General features: G+C 43.2%; 2 protein-coding genes across 2 annotated transcripts in view; one reads left to right on the top strand and one right to left on the bottom strand.

The window, feature by feature from the left end:
* SYT1 (synaptotagmin 1) overlaps positions 1–14,715 on the top strand; it is a 1,065,451-nt gene that overhangs the window by 414,978 nt on the left and 635,758 nt on the right. The gene's annotated exons all lie outside the window — the stretch shown is intronic.
* LOC115089137 (small integral membrane protein 5-like) lies at positions 10,454–12,807 on the bottom strand. Its single transcript, XM_029597130.1, has 2 exons — positions 12,660–12,807; positions 10,454–11,142 (listed from the first exon to the last, which is right to left on the bottom strand). The coding sequence occupies exons 1-2, from the start codon at positions 12,784–12,786 to the stop codon at positions 11,042–11,044; spliced, it is 228 nt and encodes a 75-aa protein (XP_029452990.1). The 5' UTR covers positions 12,787–12,807; the 3' UTR covers positions 10,454–11,041.

The following is a 14,715-nucleotide window of genomic DNA, read 5'->3' as shown; positions in this document are numbered from 1 at the left end:
CAAGTGAACCAGTGAAAACTGAGTGCTTCTTACGAAGCTGGAGATTTCACTCTGCTTATCTTGGTTCTCCCTCCGTCTGGCACCACTGAGGATCCAAGGAATCCACGCAGTTCATTTCACGCTCACAAAGCTCCGCTGGTTTGGAATTCTTACAATGCATTTCATCGCCCCTGATTGATTCTACCCCCAAGCCCTGAACACAGTAACTGTTATTGCTCAGCTGCTGTAACTGAGCAGAACATTTAAATAAGAATCTAATAAACAACTGACTGCCAGACACTGCTTAAGCACAGGCTGAATGGGCAGACCCTTGTACTAGCATTCCTCCCCGCACTCCGAGGTGGCTGGACACAGATCCCCGATTTATAAATGTCCAAAGTGATGGCAGCAACCATATTAGCAGTACAACACAAGGAGTCAAAGACGACAACTGCAGGCTGGTGGAGCTGCTTGGAAAGCTGCCATATTCCACTGAAAACAATCAAAGACAAGAAGCATTCTGTTATTACCTAAAGATACTGTCTTTGCTCGTGATCTTTTGCTCCTGCTGTTTTCTTTTTCCACAGAAGAGTCGGACTTTCTGAGGATTCTTTTCTCTGAATTGTTGGTTAAAAATATGCAAAGCCTCTGCAAGTTCCTAATGCCAGAAACAAATCTCTGTCTGTGCCCTAGTCAATTATTACCTTGCAGGGCCGACACTGTTTCAGAATTGTGGGTGAGGCTTAGCAGGTCAGAGGCCCTATGTGCGATAGTTGCTATTGAAAGGCTTGGTTTATGCCCAGTGTGCTGGATTCTGGTCTCGCCCTCATCCCTACCATTTCTCCTGCCTCCTTTGTATTTAGGGGAGGTTTTATGTGTGTGTGTTTGAAAGACAGATGGTGGACTGGAGTGCATCACATGACCTGATGCAGGAGGAGCAGAGAGGAATTGTGAGGATGTTGATATGAAGGGTAGGTTTATTCTGATTGTAGACATAGGTGGTTTCTCGTAAGTCTGAAACCTGAAATATTAACTCCAATATGCATTTGAATTATTTTTTAAATCCCTGGCACAAAATCTCAGCTCCCCCCAGCCCTTCAGAGCAGTCTCCATTCGCATCTGACTTTATGCTCACTTTGAATTTTTAATCACTCTTTTCAGGTATGTTAAGACTGGGGACAATTTTAAAATTAACTGTGGATCTACAAGCAGGGGGAATGTGTGTACTTTATACTCACATTCTTTACAGCTAAAAGCACAAAATCTGCATGTTAAAGAGGGCAATCTACAGCCAGCAGGTCATATCCAGTTCATGGGAGGCTTTGATCTGGCTTGCAACAGCAAGACTGCGCCCGACACACAGTGGCAACAGCATTTCCCTGCTGCCCGAAAGGGACATCCACATCTGGAAGTGGTGTCGCCACTTGACTCTCGGGCAGTTGTAACTCCTCAAACTGGAATGAAACTCAGGAGGGACCTTCATTGGCTCCATCCCCTCCCCCACACACCTGAACTGGGCCCTCAGTGCAGCCATTGGGTCCAAAAGATTTCTCCCACCCATGCTTTGGAGAAACTGTCAGCCTTTTATGGGCTGAAAGTGGCACCTCATTTGCACTGCCATTGGTTGGCAGGTGAAGAAAAGTCAAATAACCTCTTTTTCTTTTATTTTTGCATTGAAAAAGGAGAAATCATTATTTACTACACAATGATATTTACTTTTGATTCTAGATTTTCAAAATCGTGCCTGCTCATGTACATTTTTTTGAAGGTTAGAATCCAAGTTTCTATCCGAGCACTAATATTGAAAGTGTACCTGCAGGGTCAGCCTGGTGGCTGAGCAGCAGTCCCTTTTCTTCCTGCTAGACCTGCTTGGGTTTTCCCCATTCCTTAGCTTTCAGAGACAGAGGTCACACCCCACTTATGATGTTACTCTTTGCATAAAAGGGAAAGTAGGAAGAGGTAGCTGCAAACATGGGTAGAATAACTCATTGTTTACTCCCAGATTCATCAGTTGCACCCTGGCTGGTGGAGTTTACTAGCTTCTGGGATAACAACCTCTCAGGGTTGATTTTCCCAGTGCAGCTGTCTCCCAGAGATTTCTTTCTGGCTGTAGGTACCTAGGGCTTGGATCCTTGTTTGCGAGGGTCTGAGGATCCCTCCTAGGTTGACTTCCTTCCCTAGTAAGTGGTGATCCTGAGGGACCTGCCTTTATCAAAAAGAGTTTTGTTCTGGGGCTTGAGCTCTCTCACGCTCGCTGTCTCTGACTCCCTGCCCCCGTTTTTTGGTTGTTGAGTGTTCTGCTTTGCTCAGACTGAGATGAATACAACTAAGTAAAAGCAAGAGTTTTTCTACACCATATGAGCGAGGACTTCAGTGGTCTAAAGCACAGCAGCATTGAGCAGCGGTATTAGGTAGGTGGTGAGTAAGCCAGAGGGTGAAGCACATGAAAAGGAAGAGAGTGTAGGCCGCACCGAGCCGCAGCAGGGGTTAAGGCAGGCCCGTACACCAGCGGTAGCACCGCATTGTGCAAAAAAAAAAAAAAATGCAGTTGCTAGAATAGCTAACTATTGGCAGTGTGCTTGAACGGCACAGTGAAAACCTTGCTACAATTATTTAGAAATGCTAAAGCTATCTGGGCAGAGGATTTGGAGCTGGGATTTGTGGGGCTTCTCTATATAAGTACAATTTGTGCTGGATACAGTGAGACGCTAACTGCTGAAAACATACTCTGTGGCTGCAGGTGCAGCTCCTTGGCACTTGGAAGGTGCCCAGTAAGGTAGGCTCCTTCTGCCCATCTTGTGATGGCAAACCGGATGTGGACACCTGGGAAGGGCATAACTGTATCTCTTCTCATGTAGGGGAAGAGCTTCGGGAGGGGTGAAACATCAGCTATGGATGGATGCTGCTTCCCTTACCCTAGGGAAAAAAGGTCTCATTCCAGGACAAGTAGACTCGGTAGCTCGTCTTGTGGAAGGGGAAACTGAAGCAGCCCAAAGGAACAGTATGATAGACTCATAGCAGGGCTTTGTTCTTGAATCAGCTTAGGGATACGGCAGGAGTTCACCCTAGAGAGTTTTCCCCTGATTTTGTCCTCGTAATATACCAGGCTTTCTGTGCTATGTAGAAGATGGGCTTTATGGCAAGTGCAAAATCCCTAGACCATGGATCTTTGGGGAACAGAACTGGAGCCCCTAACTGCTCACAGGAGATGTGGAAGTGGAGGGATTTGCCTGGTATGACCACCGCACCAGACTCCAGGAGAAGGATGGCTGGCAGTCAGATCTGCGCCGCGTGTACCCAGGAGTTCTCAGGAAGGACAGTGCTCTTTGAGGAAGAACTTGCAGACTTCATCACCAGCATTCAGACAGCCTTGAAAACAGCAAACACTAAAACAGAGGACATGTCGGAGGGCAACCTATATCTTACAGGTCATTAGTAAGCCCACAAGAACTATTTCATTAAATGAGGTCCTAAGATGGATGGTACTGTCAGAATGGAACTTCTCTCAGGGCGGCTCAAAGGCGGCAGGATAATGGAGTGATTATATCCTCTCCCTGAGGATGAGAAGAATTAGCTGCTGCGCGTCCCAAGAGTGGACATGCTCATGTCAGCTATGGCTTGCAAAACCACCATCCCATAGAGGAATGTGCCCTTCCTTCCTGGGGGCCTTGAGGGACCCCAGGAAGGAAGACAGAGACGGTTCTAAAGCAGGCCTTCGCCACAGTGGACATGACAATTCAGGACTCTATTTTCTGGAGTTATTAGCTCAAGCTACCCTAAGCTGTGTTCAACAATACCAGAGAATTGGCGGTAGCCTTTTTGGCACATATATTGTATGACCTGGTCAAGTTATCCTGAAGGTCGATTGCCTTTGAGATGGCAATTAGAAGACTACTGTGGCTCCATAATTGGGCAGCGGACTCAGCATCTAAGGCATGTCTGTGTAAGCTCCCGTTTGGGAGCAGAGAGGGGGCTCCTTGTTGGTGAAGTTAGAGAATCTAGTAAAGGACATAGGCAAAACCAAGCCACAAAGGCAGGCAGAGGAAAGAGGTCATTTGAACATGTGAGGACTTAGAAAACCTTCAAAAAAGAACTAGGATGTTCACCAAAGCCTACCAACAGCCAATGACTCTGTTATAACTTCCTCCCTCCCGACCCATATAAACATGTAGAACCAATCCAAAGCACGTAATTTAACCTGTACAGTTCAACAACCGAACTATCTTATAACGCCTACAATAAATATTTTAACAAGCACGTGAATTTTTAAACATCCTGTTAAACATCAAAACAGTAAATCGTTGTGATGGCGAAACCGAACGACGGTATATAAAACTCGATAAATAAATAAAAATAAAATAAAAAAGTACCAGCATAAGGGCAAGGAGGCTGGGTCAGTAACGTCACAGGTATCTAGAGGGAGATTCTAGTCCTTTTGTAGGGCCAAGAGGCTGAGGACCAACCCACCTGAAGCTGTGGATGGTAGCTACTCTGCCCAATAAAATATTCTAAGCCCCTCCGCTAGTAGGTCAAGGCAGCAATTTAACTCTACTTTCCTTGGAAGTGGCCCATATTTTAGTGAGCCAATGTTTTCCAAATATAACTTTAAAGGTGTACTTGCACAATGATGCCACCCCAGCTCCAGATTTATTTTTTATTTTCCCCCATGTTTGGCAGTTCAGAGTGTTTGTAGTAGAAGCATCCCTGCAAAGGATACAGGACATAGAAGCAATAATTCCAATCCTGCCACCAGGAAAGGGATAGAGTGTGTGTTCACTTTACTTTGTGGGGCCAAGGAAGGGCAAAGATGATGTGCCCATACTAGATTTAAGAGGAATGAGCAGGGACTTCAGGGTGCCTCATTTCAGACTGAGGACCCTTGTTATGGTTCTATAAATAAATGCTTAAACACTGGCATCTTAAGAAAGAACTTTATTTTAGATAAAATATGTAATATTTCAGGAGAGTGTGAGATTGTTTTGAATTGACTTGCTAGTAGTCTCAGAGAGCACTGCCAGATTAAATACACACCAAATTAAATAGATAGCCACATCCAATTTACACACCAATAAGCTAGTTTGTTTGCATAACATTTTCCTAATTGGTTGGAATTATAATTTTATCTCATGACTGGTAAAAGAAAATCTGAACACATTACACCTGTTCTCAACCAATTACAGTGGCTCCCAATAGAGAAAAGAATAGAATTCAAAGTTCTCTCAATACTTCATAAAGCAATTTATAAAGCAGACTACACTGCCCTTGATGACATCATACATATCCATTGTTCTCTACGCACAAGAACAACTAGTAAACTTCAACTAGTGATTCCATCACTTCCTCATGCCAAACTGTCTTCCACCAGAAACAGAGCCATTTCCATCATTGGCCCAAAGTTATGGAATTCGTTACCTCATTACCTAACCGTTCAAGAAAACATAAAATCTTTTAAAAAAGACCTAAAAGCCTGGCTACTCAGCCAAACTATTAATGACAGCACGCACAATGATCTTAAAATATAATCCCATAGCCTTCTAACATTCAATCTCCCCCTCTGACAATCTCTCCTGCTTTCAAGCTACAGATGTCTCCTTTTATGATTTGAACTCAGATATTTCAATGTACCTATCCTTTTGTATATCTTGTTTTGTTTATACTACATTATATGCCAGTTCTCAGTTTATTGTTAAAATTACATTTTAAATTTTTTAATGTAACAGGTTGTTATAAATGTAAACCGGAGTGAAGGCAACTCTGCTATACCTCAGTATATAAAAAAATGCTAAATAAATAAAATGTAAAGGCAGGAACGATATGTCATATTGAACTCAACATACTTTTTAGCTTTTGGCCTACATTCTAGCATTTCAACTTATTCTGGCATGCCAACAATCTTGAATAGTTTTACAACTCTATTTAGAGCAGTTTCACAGTGCAGTAATGATTTTTCTACTCAATTAGTTTGGTTTCATAGAAAAAACCTTTTCAAAGCACCCTAATATACACTGTTAAGTAGTCAGGATGAGGAGAAAAAGAGGTTACCTGGTATCAGAGCATCACCCCATAGGGGAAAGCAGAGTAATGACCGCCCAAGGGACACTCTGATCTCTGGCCATACTGGCCCATCTAAGCTGGGCTAAAAGAGGCAGCACTAGAACTATTGAACAAAGCACAATCGAGGGTCATCAGAATACTACAGAGGATTCTCTGGCCAAGATTAAAGACTATGCGTGGCCCAAGAATAGACATGTGTTAACCCAGTCTGGGTCCCAGTTAGCAGTATGACATCTGGTAGGAAGAGAAGATATTTGTAAGGATCTTGTCAGGAGGTGCAGGCCAGACCTAGAAGTCAGTCATTGTAATGTGGAATCCAAGGATACAGTGACCTGCTTCCATCTGATACACAAGGTCAGTCTTCGGTTAATATTCTCATCTTGGTGACTGATACGTAAGGAAGGATAAAGAAGATAAGGCCACCTATAAAAATGATGGCGGCAACACTGGTCTGACCAAGAAGAAGGCCTGATAAGACAGTGTGTGGCAACCCTGAGAACAGGGGTAGCCAGGACAGGGCCTGGTACAGACAGGAGAACCTTCTCCATCTTTGAGATATGGTCTGGCTCTTGAGAAGGTACGACTTCAAAACAGGATAATCGCAAGAAATATCCATACTAGCCACAATGCTGAAAGCATGTAAAAACTTAATCTCCTTAGCCTATGTCAGAATCTGGAGGTTGTTTGAGGTGGACTGTCAAGAGAATGGAATCTGACCACGGAAAATGGATGTATTGCAAATCTTGGACCTTCTACAGAAAGGCTTGGACAAGGGCCTAGCCCTCAATTCTCTTTCTCTCTCTTTCTCTCTCCATGCTCCCTCTTTGCCCTCCCCTGAGGAGGGGATGATCTCAAGCGATCATAAAAAATGTAATAAGAACTGAAAGAAAGGGCATACTTGAGATTTCTTGTCTGATTGCTCTGACTGAGGCTGCTGACCAGGGCCACTGACTACTCCCCCTTTTATGCAAAAGACTGATTGCATAAGGGGTGTGTGATCTCTGTGACTGGCAGCTGAGGAATGAGGAAATCCAAAGGATAATGGATTGGTCTAGCAGGACACGAGGAAAGAAAATGATCAGATAAAAACACTTTTACCATACTACATTCTGCCATTAAAAGGACTTGAGTTCAGTAAGCTATTGACAGCCAGAAAGAATAGTCAGGAAAATACAATTGAACAGATAGCATCAACCTTTCAGATATTTATTATATACAATCTTATCTCTATCACAATACAGAACAGTTCAGAATATTTACATTCATCAAACAGGTAGTATGAAAACAGTCAAATTCTTCATTTTCATGACTTAGGAAAATAGAAAAATACAAATCCAGTGGTTTTCCTTTTCTCTTGCACCTTAAAATGGTTAGTGCAGGTTTTGATGTAGATTAAAGCTTTTTGCCTCTTATATGCTTAAAGATGTGAGCAAAGGAGGGTGTGACTGAAAGGTAGACTAGTTGTTTTGTAACACCTAAAAAGCCAGAGACATCCAGAATTGTTTTGCAGAGGCACATTGTATGGGGAAACAATGCATGAGACCCATAAAGCACATGCATGTAGTACTGGAGATAGGCTTGCATTTAGTCTCATTCTGGTGCCAACCAGTGCACAGACTCTAATGATCTTTGCTACCCAGTTGGCATAATTCCACCATTATCTTGGAATGAGCTTTCTCCCTGTCCTGCTGTCTCTCACTTCAGCAAGATGATATCCCTGTCTCGAACATCACAGCTCCATTTCTGTTAGACAATGGCATGGCACAGAAATCATTTTACTGTGGTCCCTTTTATGTTGTTACTCTGCAACACCTGGAATGCACTTCAAAGTGAAGTACCCCTTTAAGGGCCACTGGATCCTCAAGTCTTTGAATGTGATTGCCATGTAGCTAGTTTCCAAAATTTATTGATGGTATAATTTTTAAGAGTTCAAATTGTTGTCCTTTTAATATACATTAAAGTATTTTTTTTGTCCATGAAATTGCTCAGCTGCCTTTTATTATGCTCCCTTGTACAGATAAATGTGCAGCTCAATTAAAAACACAGCAACTACTGGAAATACTAGAAGAGATCATTGATTTAAGATCTGACATTGTCAGGATGATCTTAGCATCCATAACTTATTTATATTTTTAAAATTCCTCCATCTTACCAATAAAAATATAAGTATTGCCAAATGTACAGTACACAGAAGGAACAATAAATTGTGGAAGTCCTCATAAAACAAATCTCAAAAAATATTTAGTTTGCAATCTCCTGAAAAAAGTAGTTTTTTTCCCCACAATCAGAACTGAAAGAGGTGATCCTGTTTTTAGTTGTCATGTCCATAAAATGTATTTCCAGTCTCTTTAAATAATTTAAAAAAAAAATCCGATGATAAGGGATTGAAATAGTAAATGACATTGTCAGGATGATCTTAGTATCCATAATTTATTTATATTTTTAAAATTCCTCCATTTTACCAATAAAAATATTGCCAAATGTACAGTACACTTTGGGGTAGATTTTAAAAAGCATTTACTCGAGCAAAACTGGTTTTTGCTCGAGTAAATACACTTTACTCAAGTAAGTGGGCTTTTCAAAATTGCTACAATATATGCCATTGAATTGTCCATAGGATTTACTCAAGTAAGTGCACTTTACTCGAGTAAATAGCTTTTGAAAATTGCTATGATAGTATGTCACATTTACATGCGTAACTCCTTTGAAAATGACCCCCAGTAGGAACAATAAATTGTGGAAGTCCTCATAAAACAAAACTCAAAAGAAATATTTAGTTTGCAATCTCCTGAAAAAAGTAGTTTTTCTCCCCAGAATCAGAACTGAAAGAGGTGATCCTGTTTTTAGTTGTCATGTCCATAAACGGGCGGATTTTAAAAGCCCTGCTCGCATAAATCTGCCCGGATTTACGCGAGCAGGGCCTTGCGAGCTGGCGCGCCTATTTTCCATAGGCCGCCGGCGTGCGCAGAGCCCCGGGACGCGCGTAGGTCCCGGGGTTTTTGGAAGGGGGCGTGTCAGGGGGCGGGACCAGATGATGCGGCATTTCGGGGGCGGGCGTGGTGTTTCGGGGGCGGGACCGTGGGCGTGGTGCCGGCACGGAGGCGTGGTCCAGGCCTTCGGACCAGCCCCCCGGGTCAGAGCACGGGGCGCGCGTAGATTTACGTCTGCTTCTCGCAGGCGTAAATCTACGGACAAAGGTAAGGGGGGGGGGTTTAGATAGGGCCGGGGGGGTGGGTTAGGTAGAGGAAGGGAGGGGAAGGTGAGGGGAGGGCGAAAGAGAGTTCCCTCCGAGGCCGCTCCGAAATCGGAGCGGCCTCAGAGGGAACTCTCTTTCGCCCTCCCCTCACCTTCCCCTCCCTTCCTCTACCTAACCCATCCCCCCGGCCCTTTCTAAACCCCCCCTTACCTTTGTCCATAGAGTTCCCTCTGAGGCCGCTCCGATTTCGGAGCGGCCTCGGAGGGAACGGTGACAGGCTGTGCGGCTCGGCGCGCGCCGGCTGCCCAAAATCGGCAGCCTTGCGCGCGCCGATCCAGGATTTTAGAAGATACGCCACGCGTAGGTGGCGTATCTTCTAAAACAAAGATTTTAGAAGATACGCCACGCGTATCTTCTAAAATCCTGGATCGGCGCGCGCAAGGCTGCCGATTTTGGGCAGCCGGCGCGCGCCGAGCCACGCAGCCTGTCACCGTTCTTTCCGAGGCCGCTCCAAAATCAGAGCGGCCTCAGAGGGAACTCTCTTTCGTCCTCCCCTCACCTTCCCCTCCCTTCCTCTACCTAACCTACCCCTCCGGCCCTATCTAAACCCCCCCTTACCTTTGTCCGTAGATTTACGCCTGCGAGAAGCAGACGTAAATCTACGCGCGCCCCGTGCTCTGACCCGGGGGGCTGGTCCGAAGGCCTGGACCACGCCCCCAGGGCCGGCGCCATGCCCATGGTCCCGCCCCCGAAACGCCACGCCCCGCCCCCGAAATGCCGCATCATTGGTTCCCGCCCCCGACACGCCCCCTTCCAAAAACCCCGGGACCTATGCACGTCCCTGGGGTCTGCGCACGCCGGCGGCCTATGGGCCGGCGTATCTTCTAAAATCCAGCGTACTTTTGTTTGCGCCTGGTGCGCAAACAAAAGTACGCGAACGCGCTCTTTTTAAAAATCTACCCCAAAATGTATTTCCAGTCTCTTTAAATAATTAAAAAAAAAATCCGATGATAAAGGATTGAAATAGTAAATGACATTGTCAGGATGATCTTAGCATCCATAACTTGTTTATATTTTTAAAATTCTTCCATTTTACCAATAAAAATATAAGTATTGCCAAATGTACAGTACACAGTAGGAACAATAAATTGTGGAATTCCTCATAAAACAAATCTCAAAAGAAATATTTAGTTTGCAATCTCCTGAAAAAAGTAGTTTTTCTCCCCACAATCAGAACTGAAAGAGGTGATCCTGTTTTTAGTTGTCATGTCCATAAAATGTATTTCCAGTCTCTTTAAATAATTAAAAAAAAATCCGATGATAAGGGATTGAAATAGTAAAGTGAAAAATGTAACTAGTGGAAGACAGAGATATAAAATTCATCCTTGGTTCCTCCACACAGTTTGTGTCTGCTTGTTCTTTTCTTTAGCTGTCATCAAAGAAAATGTAAATATGGTTTTATTTGCAGTTATTCCAGTATCTTTAACATTTTTTTTTTATAGTTCTTTATTTGGATGCTAAGTTAATGTTTGTTTTTTGTTTTGCGCATAGTCATTTAGAAAGTAGCAGTCTCTTTTTTGGGGGGTCTAAAGACGGACTGTGGCAGACATCCCAACGAGACTCTGTTTTTTTGGGTTTGTTTTTTTTTTCCCCTCTCACCAGTTGTTTCTGTTGAATGGTGTTACTAAGGTGACTTTGAATGAGCTGACATAACGGTGGTGATTGGAGGACGGTGGTAGGGAGCTGGTTCTTTTGAGTGCCAGCCCACGCAGGTAGGACCAGCTGCTTCCTCGGAACATCTTCTGTGGGTCTTCATACATCCGGGGTTGGCTCAACCTTGATGAGCCTGTGTTTCTTATTAACCCCGCAACAGTAGTAGCTGCAGGCGATTACAACCATCAGCAGCACGGCAACTAGGAAGAGGAATGGGAGAAGAGAACAATTGATCAGCTTCTGTTTAACATGCAAAGAGAAACTCTGGTTTACTGGAAACAGAGGTTAATTGCCATCAAAGCAGCAAGAAGAAGATGCTGCTGCCTGTGTTAACTTCATATTGGGGCATCTAGAGACAGAAATGTGAGAGGATAATTTCATTACTGCTGTCTCTGTTCAATAAACTCAAGCTGAAAGGGCTAGTGGGTGGGTGGGGGGCGGAAGGGGGCAGTTTTCACACTCTCCGCATGAACCAAATCTGTAGGTGCCTTTTTTACTCAAGGACTCTGCATCACCTTTAAGTTTGTGGGCAAGTGAGAGTCATTTTGAAATTTGTCATGGGTATCAAGTACTCGGACACTTTCAACTGCTCTTGGTGCCAGGTAAGAACATCTTCGGAAAATAATGCACGTAGACTTGAAAATATAATCTAAACATGCTAGTTTTCTATCCTGTTCCAAACATTCTCCTCCCCTACCCCTCCAGAACACCTCCCCTAAATGAGGCTAATGGTACAAGCATTGCGGAACACTCCTTGTTCTGTTGGCCTTAATTGAAGTAGGGCAACTTGCAGATAACCAGTGTACACGTGGCAATCACTATTAGTCTGCATAAATGGCTTTGAAAGTTGCCCTCTAAAACACACAGAGTGGTGTCGGCAGCGTGTAATACACTCTGGTGCTCTTCAGGGCAGCTTTTCCTTTCTCTTTCTTTTGTGCCATTCCCACTGAACCTCGGGCATAAAATTTGGGCAGTGCCCATTGTATTGTGGATCTACCATCCATTTCTCCTTATATCACACCTGCTGCTGTAGCCAGTTCCACAGTCCCTTTGTCTGAATTGTGGTGGGGGGAGAGGTGATAATTTTTCCTTCCATGCTAGTAACAGCCAAGTTCCACTCCGCTGGAAGAGGGGCAAGATCACTAAAGTTCCTGGGAGGCTAAATGTGGAACTTAATATCCCAGGAAGGTCATAGCATTATTCAGCGGGGGAGCTTTGGTTTAGAGTTTAATAAGAAAAAGGAGTTCATTAAATAAAGTCTAGACAAAATTGTAATGTGGCATAAGCATGATGTGTATGGAGGCCTTTACTTATTTCCCTAGCAAAATCTTGAGGTTGCAATGTTAATTCACGTGAATATGTAGAAATTAGGTCAACAAAACATTGAACTAACTCATTACGTCTGTGACTAGCTTTCCCGAGCTATGCTCTCCAGGCTACTGAATTAGCCCCAGATATACTGAGTTAGTCCATTAAAATGTTTTCACCTAGAACTAGTTTGACTGTTATTTCCCAAGAACATATTCATCCATGCAGACAAAATACCAAATCGTATCAAAATCCAAGGCATCATCTAAACAGCAGACTTCACTGATCTATGAGAACATGTTCTTTGAACTGTTTCTTTGAAATTAAGTATATTTAATATCTGGTCCTTGGCCTGTAGGTGGCATGTGTCCCTTTAAACCCTATCCTTAGTATCTGGAGCACTACTTACCAATGAACAGAAGAAGAACGGTAAACGCAATAATGTTGAAGAACCCTGACTGAGGGAGTTCCTGAATCTTACTCAGGAATTTCTGTCCAATCGTCTTCAGGTCTTGGGACAGGTTTTGGGAAGCCATTTCTATCCTGCTTACCAAATCTTGTATTTGATTATTCTAAAGAAGAAAAGAGAGAGAGAGGGTGATTTGTACTACATATTTAATTGCTGCTATAATGGTTGCATGAAGAACATTTAGGTACATGAATAGGTTGTTGAATTGAAATGGACCAGTTTTATTCTGTCCTAGCAATCCACATCCTGGGCCATGGCTTATGCCCCTTTTTTGTGACTGCAGTCTCCTTTTTGAAATGCAAGCTACCCTCACAAGAAAGAGGCTCCTGGGGGGAGAGGGTTTGTTCTCATATCATTTTCTATGCAAAAATGGTGAGTAAGGATCTTGTTTCAAAACTCAGATTGCGATCACAAAAATGTGCTAAACCATCACTAAACACGAATTGGTTGATTTGTCCGTCATCGTGGTCCTTAAATCAGAATGCCTTAATGATATCAACACTGTGCTTCTGACACCACTTCGCTCACCTGCCCTTCTTCCCCACAGACAAGCACTTCATTCGTTTGTATACACATCTTGAAATTAACACATGTACAGACACACAAATGCCACTAAATATTCTCGTCATATGTGTGTGTATGAATGTTACCTCCCTTCCCTCCTCCCTAGGATATCTTAATGCTTAAAGAAAGATAAAGTATGTAGGCCAACAAAAAATGTAAATCCCACATTGCAGTCATGGGAGATAGCAAACCATGTGCTGTTAGTATTCAGTCTCTCTGTAGCAAGCGCTCAGAACGTCCTCAAGTTTTCCAAGCCCAGAAGATCACTGTAACATTGAAGCAGTGGGTGTTCCCCATATCCAGGGTTAAGAACATAAGAACATAAGAAAATGCCATACTGGGTCAGACCAAGGGTCCATCAAGCCCAGCAACCTGTTTCCAACAGTGGCCAATCCAGGCCATAAGAACCTGGCAAGTACCCAAAAACTAAGTCTATTCCATGTTACTATTGCTAATGGCAGTGGCTATTCTCTAAGGGCCAGATTTTAAAAAGCATTTACATGCGTAAATCTGGGGTTTACGCATGTAAATGCACTTTACTCGAGTAAGTGGGCTTTTGAAAATTGCTACAATATATGCCATTGAATCGTCCATAGGATTTATTCGCATAAGTGCACTTTACGTGAGTAAATGGCTTTTGAAAATTGCTACAATAGTAGTTACATTTATGCGCGTAACTCCTTTGAAAATTACCCCCTAAGTGAACTTAATAGCAGGTAATGGACTTCTCCTCCAAGAACTTATCCAATCCTTTTTTAAACACAGTTATACTAACTGCACTAACCACATCCTCTGGCAACAAATTCCAGAGTTTAATTGTGCGTTGAGTAAAAAAGAACTTTCTCCAATTAGTTTTAAATGTGCCACATGCTAACTTCATGGAGTGTCCCCTAGTCCTCCTATTATCCGAAAGTGTAAATAACTGATTCACATCTACTTGTTCAAGACCTCTCATGATCTTAAAGACCTCTATCATATCCCCCCCTCAGCCGTCTCTTCTCCAAGCTGAACAGCCCTAATCTCTTCAGCCTTTCCTCATAGGGGAGCTGTTCCATTCCCCTTATCATTTTGGTTGCCCTTCTCTGTACCTTCTCCATCGCAATTATATCTTTTTCGAGATGCGGCGACCAGAATTGTACAAAAAGCCTAGAAAACTTGATAAATTACCATTTTAGTCGTACACTGAAACTGCTGAGAGCTGACAGCGACCCGAGGTATTTTCTGCCACCTAAAAGCAGAGCTGCTTCTTTTTCTTTTTCAAATGTTAAACACCTTCTTTCTTCTATCCACACTGGCAAAAAGCTCTTCTGACGTCCTGCTTGGAGTTCTGGGCACCAACTAATAGTCACAAATTCTGAATTCTGTGCTCTAGAATATGCAGATCATTGTTAGTGAAATTTCACTCCAGCAGGCTGACATAGACGTTGAAGCT

This window comes from Rhinatrema bivittatum, chromosome 4 (genome assembly GCF_901001135.1).
Source record: "Rhinatrema bivittatum chromosome 4, aRhiBiv1.1, whole genome shotgun sequence".
In the NCBI taxonomy this organism is placed as follows: domain Eukaryota; kingdom Metazoa; phylum Chordata; class Amphibia; order Gymnophiona; family Rhinatrematidae; genus Rhinatrema; species Rhinatrema bivittatum.
The sequence above is the reverse complement of the archived record's forward strand: the minus strand, read 5'-3'. Positions and strand labels throughout refer to the sequence as shown.